This window comes from Sinohyriopsis cumingii, chromosome 19 (assembly GCF_028554795.1).
Source record: "Sinohyriopsis cumingii isolate HCF-2022 chromosome 19, ASM2855479v2, whole genome shotgun sequence".
NCBI lineage: Eukaryota > Metazoa > Mollusca > Bivalvia > Unionida > Unionidae > Sinohyriopsis > Sinohyriopsis cumingii.
This window is the reverse complement of record NC_142979.1, coordinates 54,622,437-54,640,532: the sequence shown is the minus strand read 5'-3', so window position 1 is coordinate 54,640,532 and position 18,096 is coordinate 54,622,437. Positions and strand designations below refer to the sequence as shown.

Below are 18,096 nucleotides of genomic sequence, written 5' to 3'. Positions count from 1 at the left end.
CCAGAGTGTGAGCGAGTCTGGCTAGCTCCAGCTCTTTCTGGGCGTCTCGGTCCGCTGCTATCTTGGCTAACTCTTGGTCCGCTGCTATCTTGGCTAGTTCTTGGTCCGCTGCTATCTTGGCTAGTTCTCTCTGGGCTTCTCTTTCCGCTGCTTTTTCGGCCTTCCATTCCTTGATCCTTTCTTCTATAAAGGTTGCCAGGCGATCTCCCTCGTATCCCAGATCTTCCGACCCCATGGCGCGGTATTCCTTTATCATTTGTCGTTTGGTAGCCATTATACTAATGTAAAGTGATACCTTGTCTCAAAATTCAAACAATATACAGATATTTGTAATACCAGTTTAAATACTTACCTGTCGACAACAACTAGTTTCGTTCAGGTAAGATATTTGTTCGATATCTGCTTCACACGTACTGCTATGAATGGAAGATCTACAAAGCCTGCACATATGACAATAAAATACAAGATGAGAAAATCACAAAATTTCAAATACAAAGAATGGAAAATATCTCACACTGTTCACTAATACTTCTACCAATAACTTTAAGTCCCAAAATAATATATATGTCTAATTCATATCCTGGACGAAGCGCCCACTGTGGGGGTGTCCTGGTTGTCTAGGGGTGGGGTTCTTCTTATAGACTTTAACGAGTTATGAGAAGTTCCCCTGGTCCTTATTCAGAAGGTTAATTCTGGACACTATATTATTTATTGACTAAATATATTTATGGCTACGAGCCCCCAGTCAGCAATGCCGACAGTTAAATTAAAAGAAATACAAAGATGAAATTTAAACAATAACAATTTAATAAATGAAATTTAAAAGAATTTAAAGTAATCAATGTCTCTCTTTCACCCAATGATCCCTTTGATCATCATTTAAGTTCACAGTGTGAGGAGATTTTTCCCTTCTTGAGTGCTACTCATCTAAATCTCTTCGTTCCCTTGTCTTTCTCTCCTTTCGTGATCTCCACTTCCGCTTCCTCTTCTATAATCCTTGTTCCTTGCCGTTATCTTGACTTCCGGTTCCTCTTCTAGTATCCTGAACCCTTGACGGTATCCCTTGAGGTCACCCGAAATTCACTCGGTATCTCTCACCGTCACCCGAAATTCTCTGAACTTCTCTCGTCCCCCGAAATTCTCTGAAATTCTTTCGTCCCCCGAAAGCTTCCTGTTGAAAGGTATAATGCATTAGCATAGGGTTATAAAAATCTTCCCTCACACTACGTCACTGAACTGAACCATCAGTTTAAGGCGGGACATTTGGGTCGCGCATGCGCACACATCGAAATTCCCATACACTTCCGCCGCTTACAAAAATGGCGCCATAACACAATCACACAAAGGATTCAAATATCTACATACTGAGCCCTATCAGTATATACGTACAAAATATTTCAAATATGATTGTACTAAAATATTACTACGATTAGTAATATGACTATCTGTATATTTATATATATTTATATATATTTCCTACACAAGCGTACCAAATCCACAATATTCACATTCAAAGGGTGATAAACGGCAATCCGTTACTCAATGGCAAAAAAAACAAATTTCTTGTCTACCAAAATATAACTACGCAAAGAGTTACAATATTAATTCTTATAGCGGCTAGCGAGCAATACAATTCTTCACAAATACAAATCGTCCTTTCAAAAGGGCGTAAACGTAATAATCCACGAAGTAATATGCACACATATTACTAGCGAAAGAAGAGAACATTTTCGCCTCACCAATAAGGTGTACATAGTAACATTATGAATAATGATGCAACGAATCAACATCGTAATCAATCGTAAACAAAAGTACTAGCTAAAGTCATGAAAAAAAAAAATGCAAAATATTAAGGTCATAATTAACTATTCATACTTCAATACAAGTAAAATGTATACATACGACAAATTCTCTTCAATTAACAGCAGTCGTATCAAGCAGAATCAACGTAACATCAAACTTACCTGATCGAAGCTATTTCATGAATTTCCTAAATTCCGCCAATTTTTACGAATGGCTAATGGAGTGTGTGTCACTGCGACTCTTAAACACCAACTGACGAATTTCAGGCTTGTTCAAGTCTTATGCCAGTTTCTCGAATCAAGTCCCACCTACAACGCATCCCGATTGGATGGCGACGGACTCTGGTCATTTGATCGAACTGTCAATCATAAAATGTCAGTCTGTGTGACCCCATGTACTGTCCAGCCTACCATTGTCGGCTTCCGGCTCTTTGAAGTTGTCTACGTCACGTGTTCCCATGTACAAAGATTCCCGCCAGATTTCCACTCAAGAGCTCAAACAAAGACTGGGTTACGTAAGAGGATCAGCCAACTTAGGTACTTGGAAAAACAAAGCTTACCTGGCTCCACTTACAGACTTATAAATACATGTATAATACAAGGGGTTGGGGTAAAACATCACATACTGACTTCCATATATAATGGCACTTGTCAATGTACATACTGACTTCCATATCCAATGGTACTTGTCAATGTGCATACTGACTTCCATATCCAATGGTACTTGTCAATGTGCATACTGACTTCCATATCTAATGGCACTTGTCCATATACATACTGACTTCATATCCAATGGCACTTGTCAATGTGCATACTGGCTTCCATAGCCAGTGGCACTTGTCAATATGCATACTGACTTACATATCCAATGGCACTTATCAGTGTACATACTGACTTCCATATCCAATGGCATTTGTCAATGTGCATACTGACTTCCATATCTAATGGCACTTGTCCATATACATACTGACTTCCATATCCTATGGCACTTGTCAGTGTGCATTCTGACTTCCATATCCAATGGCACTTGTCCATATACATACTGACTTCCATATCCAATGGCATTTGTCAATGTGCATACTGACTTCCATATCTAATGGCACTTGTCCATATACATACTGACTTCCATATCCTATGGCACTTGTCAGTGTGCATACTGACTTCCATATCCAATGGCACTTGTCCATATACATACTGACTTCCATAGCCAATGGCACTTGTCAATGTTCATACTGACTTCCATATCCAGTGGCACTTGTCTATATACATACTGACTTCCATATCCAATGGCACTTGTCAGTCTACATACTGACTTCCATAGCCAATGGCACTTGTCAATGTTCATACTGACTTCCATATCCAGTGGCACTTGTCTATATGCATACTGACTTCCATATCCAATGGCACTTGTCTATATACATACTGACTTCCATATCCAATGGCACTTGTCTATATACATACTGACTTCCATAGCCAATGGCACTTATCAGTGTGCATACTGACTTCCATAGCCAATGGCACTTATCAGTGTGCATACTGACTTCCATAGCCAATGGCACTTGTCAATGTGCATACTGACTTCCATATCTAATGACACTTGTATATATACATACTGACTTCCGTATCCAATGGCACTTGTCAATGTACATACTGACTTCCATAGCCAATGGCACTTGTCAATGTGCATGACGTCCATATCAATTGCACTTGTCAGTATACATACTGACTTCCATAACCAATGGCACTTGTCAGTGTACATACTGACTTCCATAGCCAATGGCATTTGTCAATGTACATACTGACTTCCATATCCAATGGCACTTGATAGTGTACATACTGACTTCCATATCCAATGGCACTTGTCAGTGCACATACTGACTTCTGTATCCAATGGCACTTGTCAGTATACATATTGACTTCTGTATCCAATGACACTTGTCAGTATGCATACTGACTTCTGTATCCAATGGCACTTGTCAGTATACATACTGACTTCTGTATCCATTGGCACTTGTCAGTGTACATATTGACTTCTGTATCCGATGACACTTGTCAGTATACATACTGACTTCAGTATCCAATGGCATTTGTCAGTATACATACTGACTTCTGTATCCAATGGCACTTGTCAGTGTACATACTGATTTCTGTATCCAATGGCACTTGTCAGTGTTCACATCAGCAATGATGATTAGGAGTGATGTAGGAGCAGCCTAATTTAATGTCTTAGGAAGTATCAACAGATGCTATGGAACTATAATCATTTTTGTAAAGAAAATATAAATGTTTAGTTTTCCTGTTTTATTATATGCCTATCACAATTGTGATAACTGTTCAAACTTGGTACACTGTTTTGAGAAATCAGATCTGTATAGCAGTGAAAATAAGGAACTTATGAATAAGCAATCAAAACCAAAATCCAGTTATGCTTTGAAACGTTTAGTCCAAAATTGGATGTTTTAAAAGGCCATTTCCAAAGACTACCAAATTCCAATCCTAATTGAAGTGTGAAATTAGAAAACTGATTATGGTTCTTCCATTTAAACATAACATGGTACCCAGAAAAGGCAGTTTTCTTTTTTTTTAAAGTTAATGCCATGTGACTTTAGTTACTCAGTTTATATGAAATTGATAGAAAATACTTAACTGCAACTCTGATGACCCCTCTATAGGTATCACGCAACTAAATTTGCATTAGTGATTGGACTTCAAAGAAAATCATCATTATTTTTCTTCAAGTACATTATCTGATCATAATATGTTAGGAGAACTTCAACTACACTGCAAATCCAGCACCCCAGAGCTACCGGTGACTTATTATCATACCAATTTGTTTTCACAGTGAAAGTGCTATAATGTTATTTTGCTGAGGATGAAGTTTGGAGTGGTCTCCCCTTAGAGTTATTAGTACTAAACCCCAATACTCATCAGTCATTACTTTTGACTTGAATAGACCTAATTCTCTCACCCTGGAATCTGTCCTGGGTCGTAACATGGCTGAACTCAAAGAAATTCAAGCCATTAGCCAATACCTTGCTGAAGCTAGTCTCATCCTAACCTGTTTTCTAATAGCTTTTGCTTCAACATACCTTTTCATTCAACCTGAGCTATCTTCAGTTCAGATTGGATGGTTTGTTGATCCACATTACACAACCAGACTTCATGGCCAAAAATTGGAAACTGTCAGTGGGCAATCAAAGATTTGTAATATGATCCCTCTCATCTATAGATAAGTTGAGAGCAGTGTCCATGTAGTATCCTGTCCCTGCCCTCAAACACTACTTGAAATGCACAGAGACAAATCATGGCAACCACAGATAGTTCTTTCTCTTTGTGAAGGCTGGAGAGAAGGATATCACCTCAAGCCCTCTCTTCATGTCATCAGTGCGTTACTTGCTCAGCCGACTCTGACATATCAGAAAATCAATGTCACTTTGTGAAGATTGAAGCTCATGAAATTAAAGTGATCCCTGCATGCTTCGCATTCAGGTGCAATATTTTGATCCTAGAAATCATAGATGCTGTTGGCTGGCATGCAGAGTCAACTTTCTATACTTTTTATCTCGGAGATTCAGCTTCCCAGAGACAGAATCAAAATCTGTTAGGTCTTGTGGCTGCAGCCCAGATGACCACCAGACCTAATTAAACTAACATAGACTGTTAGCTTTACTGGATTCACCAGTGAATTTTGATGGTAAGAAGATTTCAGTAATCTTGTTAATCTGATAGAGCTGTCACAGGTCATGTGACCATAGACTGTGTTGCCTTAAGCATCAGAATGTTTATTATTCAGATAGGGAATCCAATCTTTCTTCCCTAGAAAGATACCTAAGGGATATGTAGGGTGGTATGTATTAGCTCTACCTATTACCTATTCTTCTAATGTTAATATGATCAGGGAATGTATTAAATGGAGAAAGCAAATTTTATAATAAATTATGTTTCTCCAAGAATACCAAAATTATTTGAAGACCCTCTCAACCACCTTGCTAAGCAAGCGCAAACTCATTGGTAGTTTGCTCAACTTAAAAACTAGTGACACCTAGCAAGAAGAGGTTATGGGCAAGAGTTACTGTCCTTTGTCTTGTTGTAGGGTAGCAGGAAGTAGCAGACTTGTGTCACTAATGTTAATGTGATCAGGTAAATATTCTCAGAGAACATAATTTGCTATAAAATTTACTTTTTCACCTCAAAGTCCTAGCTGTCAAAAGAGACAGCAGTTTGTAGAAATGAATCTCTGTATGCATGAACTGGAATTAGAATATGCAACTGTCAAAAGAGACATCAGTTTGTAGAAATGAATCTCTGTATACATGAACTGGAAATAGAATATGCAACTGTCAAAAGAGACATCTGTTTGTAGAAATGAATCTCTGTATACATGAACTGGAAATAGAATATGCAACTGTCAAAAGAGACATCAGTTTGTAGAAATGAATCTCTGTATACATGAACTGGAAATAGAATATGCAACTGTCAAAAGAGACATCAGTTTGTAGAAATGAATCTCTGTATACATGAACTGGAATTAGAATATGCAACTGTCAAAAGAGACATCAGTTTGTAGAAATGAATCTCTGTATACATGAACTGGAAATAGAATATGCAGCTGTCAAAAGAGAGATCAGTTTGTAGAAATGAATCTCTATACATGAACTGGAAATAGAATATGCAACTGTCAAAAGAGAGATCAGTTTGTAGAAATGAATCTCTGTATACATGAACTGGAAATAGAATATGCAGCTGTCAAAAGAGAGATCAGTTTGTAGAAATGAATCTGTATACATGAACTGGAAATAGAATATGCAATTGTCAAAAGAGACATCAGTTTGTAGAAATGAATCTCTGTATACATGAACTGGAAATAGAATATGCAGCTGTCAAAAGAGAGATCAGTTTGTAGAAATGAATCTCTGTATACATGAACTGGAAATAGAATATGCAACTGTCAAAAGAGACATCAGTTTGTAGAAATGAATCTTTGTATACATGAACTGGAAATAGAATATGCAACTGTCAAAAGAGAGATTAGTTTGTAGAAATGAATCTCTGTATACATGAACTGGAAATAGAATATGCAACTGTCAAAAGAGACATCAGTTTGTAGAAATGAATCTCTGTATGCATGAACTGGAAATGGAATATGCAACTGTCAAAAGAGACATCTGTTTGTAGAAATGAATCTCTGTATACATGAACTGGAAATAGAATATGCAGCTGCTTGTTAATAACATCATAGCTTTTTTCCATGCTTGACCTGATGTCATTGGCACTAGGTGCAGCATGAATTTTTTTAGCTCAGTATAGTCATTTAGACCCCTGCTGACATACATGCTTTGGGAGACAGTCTTGTACATTGCATGTGTACTCAGTGGGCAGATGAGCACTAGTTTATTTTCTTCACTTTTCATTATGCTTCTGTTAAGAGAGGTGCATTCCTATCCCACCCAACACAATGTGGCTCTGATTTTTCATTAACACCCTTGGTATGCAAATATTTATCGATGACACCTTGGCTTAGTTGTTCTTCTTCAACATTTGATCTACATCATCATTTAGCAGACATGTGCTGTCATAATGTCGAACCCACCAACTTTTGCTTCCACACAATAATTATGGATTTAATTAGCAGTTATAAAAACAAATGATTAGAATGGACACCAAGACATTTGTCATCATGAGATACCACAGTACAGGAAAGAAATTTTTGTGTAGTGATAAATGTTCTTGCACACAATGAGAGACATGGCATAAGACTTTGGGTCATGACTGGAATATCATCATATATATTACTGGTTCCCAAAATGGGTAGTACCACCTCCTGTGGACAGTGGGATTAACAAGGGGGTGCTAATACTGCATAATGTTTTTATGGGAAAAGGTAGGGTGGTACTGAGGATAACCAAGGGGGCTGTGTGTTGAAAACGTTTGGGAACCACTGATATATATGTATGAGAGATTTTACTTTGGGTGTTGGGAAAAGGGAAAGAGGTCTGAGAAATAAGTGAGCAAAGCATGACGAGATTTCTGCATTGTCATCAAATTTTAATCGTGCATGCATGATATGTCTACTGTGATTATTTTATATTTTGTTACTGACTTTAATAATATTATTTTGTAATGTTGCAGGCATTTTGTAAACATAACCTGGAGATGAATGTCACCTGTCAGAATGTTGTACAGGTAGTGTATTCTCTTTTCTTCTATTGCATCTATCACCTTGTTCACCAGCACCATCATTGTTCTTGTCAGTACTAATGAGATTTAGTGTTAAAGCTTGTTAAAAGTCAAATAACGTGCATCATGCAAGACTATACGGATGAGTCATATTTTCAAAATAGTGTCATATTGTTAGGATTCATTCTGTTAGTAACTGGTCTTTTCGAATAAAACTATCAAAGGCTGTGGCTTTAAAAAAATGCTTAGTTGCTGTAAATTTACCCAATGCCTTTAGCCTGCCTCCAGCCAGATAAGAGTAATGGGGACACGCTTGCCTGCCCCATCAAGATATCCTCTACTCACCTTCTGATGGTAGCTTTAGCCTGTCCTGCTGCCTTTGTAAGGAGATTACTGAAGAACTTCATCAGTCATCATTCTTCATCTCCTGTAAATGTTTTACCATGTATTTTCCCCCGAAACATTACATCTTTTAATTTGTACCTATTATTAACAGTATATAGAAGATAGGACGTTGTTGTTGTTGTTGTAGGGTTTAACGCAATTTTTCAGCACGCGATAGGCTATACATGGCGGCCAGTATTAATGGTGGAGGAAGAAACCGGAAAATCCCCGGAAAGAACCACCGACCCTCGAGAAGCTACTGGCAAGCTTTCTCACATATCCACATTGGCCGAATCCGAGACTCGAACCCATGCAGACAGCGGTGAGATGACAGTGATCCGTAACGGAGAGCGCTTTAGACCACTCGGCCACTCGGGGCCCCAAGATAGGACGTATGAAGTTGTACTTGTTATCAAAACATATATAAGATAGGACATACTGTTGTGCTATAAAAAATGCCTGACCTTTTTATGTGGTATATTCAAAACAAGTGCCACTTTTTTCTCATTCCATTTGGGGTTGGCACATTTCATTATAAATGATACCTGGGAAACCATTTTTTTAAAAAGTTTTATTATTTTTAGATATGATATGTACAGTTATTAATGTTATTTTTAATGAAAATTAAAAGGATATCATTCATTGCATTTTCAGGTGACTTCAAAATACCCTATGTGCAGAAGGGTGTCAGCATTTTGATGAGATCTGTTACATGAACCACAATCTAATACAATTACAGTTATACTATTGTGAAAATTGTTATCTTTCTTTGTATTTGACGAGGACTGGTAGAACATGGATATCCAAATCTACAGTTAATTTTAAAAAAATTTAAACCATATTTTTATGAAATTCTTAATTATTTTATCTTTTTATTTTCTATCAGATCTTGGAAGCGGCAGACAAAATCCAAGCCACAGATATGAAGAAACATGCCCTAAATATCATCGTCCATCATTTTCCAAAGGTTTGTCATAGATTTAATCTGAGTAATGACAGATTCATTCAGAAATATTGTGCTTTAGTTTATTACAATAGACTTCTGTGCCTTAGTGTAATACAATAGGCTTCTGTATTTTAGTGTATTACAATAGACTTCTATGCTTTTGTGTATTACAATAGACTTCTGTGCTTTAGTATATTAGAATAGGCTTCTATGCTTTAGTATATTACAGCAGGCTATGGTGCTTTAGTATACACCTTTCCCTCAATAACTTGTGCACAGTGGTGCCATCCCAGCAGAACATTTACAATGAGAAGACAAGGAGTGGGGAACTGTTTAATGGTCATATATTCATTTTATAATCATGTTGGGAATAATTGTGAGTAAAATGCTTTTTCTAATGAAGTCGTTCACTTTTCTGTATAAATTGCCTTTATTTTCAAGATAACTAACCTTTTGAAGATCATTAAAAATGTTGCTCCAAGAAATTTCAACACACATCGCATGCAAATGAGAACATATTGTTAAATATATCACTGCTTTTTGCATGTGAATGTGGATATACTCTGCAACACTTTAAATTCATTGAGTTCCAATTTTCATTGTTTTAGTGAATTTAAAGTCACTAAGAAATTACTGCCTAACCAACACTGCCTGATTCATATACAGTGGAATGCATCACCTGCTTCTTTCTTTGTTTTAATACCATGGCTATCTATAGTGCTGAGAATGTGAAAGATACTTTAGGATAAGTACAGGAATGACAAGAAATGAACTAATTGATTACAATTTTATTCAAATGCAAAATTTCATGAGCATGTAAACTTGCGTAAGGTAGGAATGATTCTACATGATGTATGATTTACTAATTGTCAGTCTTTCTTTATTTACCAAGGCACACTTATATATACATTTTTGCACATATCAACCAGCTGCTAAATAAACAATCAGCAGATTAGTCCTTTTTTTGTAAAGCTCATTTCAATCAGGTCTCGCTAAGGTGTTACTTTGTCATGTGTTCAGAAAAGCTGCTTGGAATGAATAACTTAGTGTAGATGTTGTTGGGTCAACCAAAACTTGATCTCAGTGTACTTCACCACTGTCAGTATCTTTGCAATTTATGTTTTGCATATTTTGTGACAATTCCTTCAGTACCAGCCATCACAATATGCGCATTAATTACACCGGCATCCATCAGAACTTTATGAATCTGGTATTGAACCACAAGGTCAATGTCACCAAGCAACATGGGGTTCCCACAGGGCAATTTTGGAAGAATTGCTGTGAACAAAAGAGGTGTACAATTTTAAGCATTTTCAGGCACCTGATCCATAATATTTTAGTACTTTATGTTTTGATAGTAGTCTTCAAAAACACATGAAAACCGAATTACTTAATATTACCATAGTGGTATAAATGGGTTAACTTGTTAGCAAGGAATAACTTAATTAATCAAATTAAAAACTGTGGTATGGATTACATCTGTTTGCTTGCAAATATGTGGAAATGACTGTCGATATAATCATTTACAGAGATATATACATCGTTTTTTAATTTTGTTTTGATAAAGGATAGATCTACAAAATTAGGTACTTTTTACACAAACCACAAATTTGAAACCCATGAAAATAAAGTGTTTCACAGTATTCAAGTGTTATTGTTGATTCAAAACTTTCAAGATTAACTCTTTTTTTATATTATTGTTCTGTTAGTAAAATATTGTTGTCACGATTTCATTGCAAGTATTCGTGAAATTTCTGCTTATTCTTGAGTAAATCTCTGAGAGCTAATTCAGGAACTGTAAGTTTACTATAAACTTTGGAACTTGCTTTTCCATAATGATCCATTTCTGTGAAACAGAGCATTTCAAACATCCAAGTACTCCATTCACTTGCTTCTTTTGCTGTATTTGATTGCATTTACAAATTAGTAGAATAAATGACTTGTTTAATGTTACAATGCCTATATAATAATATTTATAATAGTATTCAGTTAGTCATTTGGTATGAATTGACCGTACACACTACCATGATGACTAAGAGCTGTGTGGGTAGGATTTGCATGCCTTTCAGTTCTTTTGTTTTAGTTCCACCACCTTTATTTGATTTGAAGCCAAAGACATAGTTAATTTGAGAATAAAAAGCAATTTCATTATAACAATACAGCAAACACAAATTGGAAATGAGAATACAGTCAGATTTTAATTAGGTTCTCAGAAATTCTCATGGGCAAAGCTGTGACAGTAGATTGGCACTTTTCATGTTTGAATTTATGATGATTACACAGAAACCGAATTAAGCCATAGAACAAAAATACAAATTTCACATGACAAAAAACAAATTGTGTTTCTTAATGTACCACAACCAGTGGGCATTATGTATTTCTTAATGTACCTCAACCTGTGGGCATTACTGTTATTATCATAGGTCAGAATATCATCAGTTATTTTTACAGCAAAATTAGAATATTTTTTTAGGACAATGTTTTTAAATATATGACTTAAACATAGCAAATTGCATATTGTCGGTTCACATTTCTGGGCACTTACCATTGTTTTCGATGATAAAACAAGTGTTGTATCTAAGTTTTATTTTATTGCAATATTGGTCATGTTCAACAAATAAGGATCAATTCTTTTTGGTATCTTCTAGAAAACAAAAATTGGGATCCATGCCTGACCCTGTATTACAAGCAGGTGCAACCTATCGGGGTTCGAGTTATTGAAAGAGAGGTGTATTAAGATAGGCTGCTGTACTTTAATATATTACAGTAGGCCAGTGTCTTGTGTAATATTGCTAGATATCAAAGTTCATTCACTGTATACAGAGAGTAAATATTAGTATTATAATGTAATATATAGGTAGACTGTTTGTTTCTCTCTTTAGTTAAGGGTTTGAAAGTATGTCAGCATGCATTTGGTGGCCTAGACATATATAGAATAATGCAATATTATTCATTCTGATAAGACTTATGATTTATTAATTGACAAATCACCAGGAGTGAAATAACCATCCACAATCATCAACATATGGTTGAGTGAAATAACCATCCATAATCATCAGCATATAGTTGAGTGAAATAACCATCCATAATCATCAGCATATAGTTGAGTGAAAGAACCATCCATAATAGTTGAGCAAAATAACCATCCATAATCAACATGTATTTGAGTGAAATAACCATCCATAATCATCAACATGTATTTGAGTGAAATAACCATCCATAATCATCAGCATGTATTTGAGTGAAATAACCATCCATAATCATCAGCATGTAGTTGAGTGAAATAACCATCCATAATCATCAGCATGTAGTTGAGTGAAATAACCATCCATAATCATCAGCATGTAGTTGAGTGAAATAACCATCCATAATCATCAGCATGTAGTTGAGTGAAATAACCATCCATAATCATCAACATGTAGTTGAGTGAAATAACCATCCATAATCATCAGCATGTAGTTGAGTGAAATAACCATTCATAATCATCAACATGTAGTTGAGTGAAATAACCATCCATAATCATCAACATATAGTTGAGTGAAATAACCATCCATAATCATCAGCATGTAGTTGAGTGAAATAACCATCCATAATCATCAACATGTAGTTGAGTGAAATAACCATCCATAATCATCAACATACAGTCATCCATAATCATCAACATATAGTTGAGTGAAATAACCATCCATAATCATCAACATGTAGTTGAGTGAAATAACCATCCATAATCATCAGCATGTAGTTGAGTGAAATAACCATCCATAATCATCAGCATGTAGTTGAGTGAAATAACCATCCATAATCATCAACATGTAGTTGAGTGAAATAACCATTCATAATCATCAACATGTAGTTGAGTGAAATAACCATCCATAATCATCAACATGTATTTGAGTGAAATAACCATCCATAATCATCAGCATGTAGTTGAGTGAAATAACCATCCATAATCATCAACATATAGTTGAGTGAAATAACCATCCATAATCATCAACATGTAGTTGAGTGAAATAACCATCCATAATCATCAGCATGTAGTTGAGTGAAATAACCATCCATAATCATCAACATGTAGTTGAGTGAAATAACCATCCATAATCATCAACATGTAGTTGAGTGAAAGAACCATCCATAATCATCAGCATATAGTTGAGTGAAATAACCATCCATAATCATCAACATGTAGTTGAGTGAAATAACCATCCATAATCATCATCATATAGTTGAGTGAAATAACCATCCATAATCATCATCATATAGTTGAGTGAAATAACCATCCATAATCATCAACATATAGTTGAGTGAAATAACCATCCATAATCATCAACATGTAATTGAGTGAAATAACCATCCATAATCATCAGCATGTAGTTGAGTGAAATAACCATCCATAATCATCAGCATGTAGTTGAGTGAAATAACCATCCATAATCATCAACATGTAGTTGAGTGAAATAACCATCCATAATCATCAACATACAGTCATCCATAATCATCAACATATAGTTGAGTGAAATAACCATCCATAATCATCAGCATATAGTTGAGTGAAAGAACCATCCATAATAGTTGAGCGAAATAACCATCCATAATCATCAACATGTAGTTGAGTGAAATAACCATCCATAATCATCAACATGTAGTTGAGTGAAATAACCATCCATAATCATCATCATATAGTTGAGTGAAATAACCATCCATAATCATCAACATACAGTCATCCATGATCATCAACATATAGTTGAGTGAAATAACCATCCATAATCATCAACATATAGTTGAGTGAAAGAACCATCCATAATAGTTGAGCGAAATAACCATCCATAATCATCAACATGTAGTTGAGTGAAATAACCATCCATAATCATCAGCATGTAGTTGAGTGAAATAACCATCCATAATCATCAGCATGTAGTTGAGTGAAATAACCATTCATAATCATCAACATATAGTTGAGTGAAATAACCATCCATAATCATCATCATACAGTCATCCATGATCATCAACATATAGTTGAGTGAAATCACCATCCATAATCATCAGCATATAGTTGAGTGAAAGAACCATCCATAATAGTTGAGCGAAATAACCATCCATAATCATCAACATGTAGTTGAGTGAAATAACCATCCATAATCATCAGCATGTAGTTGAGTGAAATAACCATCCATAATCATCAGCATGTAGTTGAGTGAAATAACCATCCATAATCATCAGCATGTAGTTGAGTGAAATAACCATTCATAATCATCAACATATAGTTGAGTGAAATAACCATTCATAATCATCAACATGTAGTTGAGTGAAATAACCATCCATAATCATCAACATGTATTTGAGTGAAATAACCATCCATAATCATCAACATAGTCATCCATAATCATCAACATATAGTTGAGTGAAATAACCATCCATAATCATCAACATACAGTCATCTATAATCATCAACATATAGTTGAGTGAAATAACCATTCATAATCATCAACATGTAGTTGAGTGAAATAACCATCCATAATCATCAACATACAGTCATCTATAATCATCAACATATAGTTGAGTGAAATAACCATTCATAATCATCAACATGTAGTTGAGTGAAATAACCATCCATAATCATCAACATACAGTCATCTATAATCATCAACATATAGTTGAGTGAAATAACCATCCATAATCATCATCATATAGTTGAGTGAAATAACCATCCATAATCATCAACATATAGTTGAGTGAAATAACCATCCATAATCATCAACATATAGTTGAGTGAAATAACCATCCATAATCATCAACATGTAGTTGAGTGAAATAACCATCCATAATCATCAACATAGTCATCCATAATCATCAGCATGTAGTTGAGTGAAATAACCATCCATAATCATCAACATATAGTTGAGTGAAATAACCATCCATAATCATCAACATATAGTTGAGTGAAATAACCATCCATAATCATCAGCATGTAGTTGAGTGAAATAACCATCCATAATCATCAACATGTAGTTGAGTGAAATAACCATCCATAATCATCAACATGTAGTTGAGTGAAAGAACCATCCATAATCATCAGCATATAGTTGAGTGAAATAACCATCCATAATCATCAACATGTAGTTGAGTGAAATAACCATCCATAATCATCATCATATAGTTGAGTGAAATAACCATCCATAATCATCATCATATAGTTGAGTGAAATAACCATCCATAATCATCAACATATAGTTGAGTGAAATAACCATCCATAATCATCAACATGTAGTTGAGTGAAATAACCATCCATAATCATCAACATACAGTCATCCATAATCATCAGCATATAGTTGAGTGAAATAACCATCCATAATCATCATCATATAGTTGAGTGAAATAACCATCCATAATCATCAACATATAGTTGAGTGAAATAACCATCCATAATCATCAACATATAGTTGAGTGAAATAACCATCCATAATCATCAACATGTAGTTGAGTGAAATAACCATCCATAATCATCAACATAGTCATCCATAATCATCAGCATGTAGTTGAGTGAAATAACCATCCATAATCATCAACATATAGTTGAGTGAAATAACCATCCATAATCATCAACATATAGTTGAGTGAAATAACCATCCATAATCATCAGCATGTAGTTGAGTGAAATAACCATCCATAATCATCAACATGTAGTTGAGTGAAATAACCATCCATAATCATCAACATGTAGTTGAGTGAAAGAACCATCCATAATCATCAGCATATAGTTGAGTGAAATAACCATCCATAATCATCAACATGTAGTTGAGTGAAATAACCATCCATAATCATCATCATATAGTTGAGTGAAATAACCATCCATAATCATCATCATATAGTTGAGTGAAATAACCATCCATAATCATCAACATATAGTTGAGTGAAATAACCATCCATAATCATCAACATGTAGTTGAGTGAAATAACCATCCATAATCATCAACATACAGTCATCCATAATCATCAACATATAGTTGAGTGAAATAACCATCCATAATCATCATCATATAGTTGAGTGAAATAACCATCCATAATCATCAACATACAGTCATCCATGATCATCAACATACAGTTGAGTGAAATAACCATCCATAATCATCAGCATATAGTTGAGTGAAAGAACCATCCATAATAGTTGAGCGAAATAACCATCCATAATCATCAACATGTAGTTGAGTGAAATAACCATCCATAATCATCAGCATGTAGTTGAGTGAAATAACCATCCATAATCATCAGCATGTAGTTGAGTGAAATAACCATTCATAATCATCAACATATAGTTGAGTGAAATAACCATCCATAATCATCAACATACAGTCATCCATGATCATCAACATATAGTTGAGTGAAATAACCATCCATAATCATCAACATGTAGTTGAGTGAAATAACCATCCATAATCATCAACATGTAGTTGAGTGAAAGAACCATCCATAGTCATCAGCATATAGTTGAGTGAAATAACCATCCATAATCATCAACATGTAGTTGAGTGAAATAACCATCCATAATCATCATCATATAGTTGAGTGAAATAACCATCCATAATCATCATCATATAGTTGAGTGAAATAACCATCCATAATCATCAACATATAGTTGAGTGAAATAACCATCCATAATCATCAACATACAGTCATCCATGATCATCAACATACAGTTGAGTGAAATAACCATCCATAATCATCAGCATATAGTTGAGTGAAAGAACCATCCATAATAGTTGAGCGAAATAACCATCCATAATCATCAACATGTAGTTGAGTGAAATAACCATCCATAATCATCAGCATGTAGTTGAGTGAAATAACCATCCATAATCATCAGCATGTAGTTGAGTGAAATAACCATTCATAATCATCAACATATAGTTGAGTGAAATAACCATCCATAATCATCAACATACAGTCATCCATGATCATCAACATATAGTTGAGTGAAATAACCATCCATAATCATCAACATGTAGTTGAGTGAAATAACCATCCATAATCATCAACATGTAGTTGAGTGAAAGAACCATCCATAGTCATCAGCATATAGTTGAGTGAAATAACCATCCATAATCATCAACATGTAGTTGAGTGAAATAACCATCCATAATCATCATCATATAGTTGAGTGAAATAACCATCCATAATCATCATCATATAGTTGAGTGAAATAACCATCCATAATCATCAACATATAGTTGAGTGAAATAACCATCCATAATCATCAACATGTAGTTGAGTGAAATAACCATCCATAATCATCAGCATGTAGTTGAGTGAAATAACCATCCATAATCATCAGCATGTAGTTGAGTGAAATAACCATCCATAATCATCAACATGTAGTTGAGTGAAATAACCATCCATAATCATCAACATACAGTCATCCATAATCATCAACATATAGTTGAGTGAAATAACCATCCATAATCATCAGCATATAGTTGAGTGAAAGAACCATCCATAATAGTTGAGCGAAATAACCATCCATAATCATCAACATGTAGTTGAGTGAAATAACCATCCATAATCATCAACATGTAGTTGAGTGAAATAACCATCCATAATCATCATCATATAGTTGAGTGAAATAACCATCCATAATCATCAACATACAGTCATCCATGATCATCAACATATAGTTGAGTGAAATAACCATCCATAATCATCAGCATATAGTTGAGTGAAAGAACCATCCATAATAGTTGAGCGAAATAACCATCCATAATCATCAACATGTAGTTGAGTGAAATAACCATCCAT

At 34.9% G+C, this 18,096-nt stretch overlaps 1 protein-coding gene and 1 long non-coding RNA gene across 3 annotated transcripts in view; one reads left to right on the top strand and one right to left on the bottom strand.

Moving 5' to 3' along the window:
* Positions 1–18,096, top strand: part of LOC149775730 (leucine-zipper-like transcriptional regulator 1) — an 87,168-nt gene that overhangs the window by 62,379 nt on the left and 6,693 nt on the right. For both annotated transcript variants that reach the window (XM_089943732.1, XM_089943731.1), the window contains exons 19-20: positions 7,932–7,985; positions 9,250–9,330. In XM_089943732.1, coding sequence (XP_089799858.1) covers positions 7,932–7,985; positions 9,250–9,330 — 135 coding nt within the window. The remainder of the gene's footprint in view (positions 1–7,931; positions 7,986–9,249; positions 9,331–18,096) is intronic.
* LOC149775731 (uncharacterized) lies at positions 787–2,418 on the bottom strand. Its single transcript, XR_016416515.1, has 2 exons — positions 1,965–2,418; positions 787–1,171 (listed from the first exon to the last, which is right to left on the bottom strand). It is a non-coding gene; the product is annotated as an uncharacterized LOC149775731 (long non-coding RNA).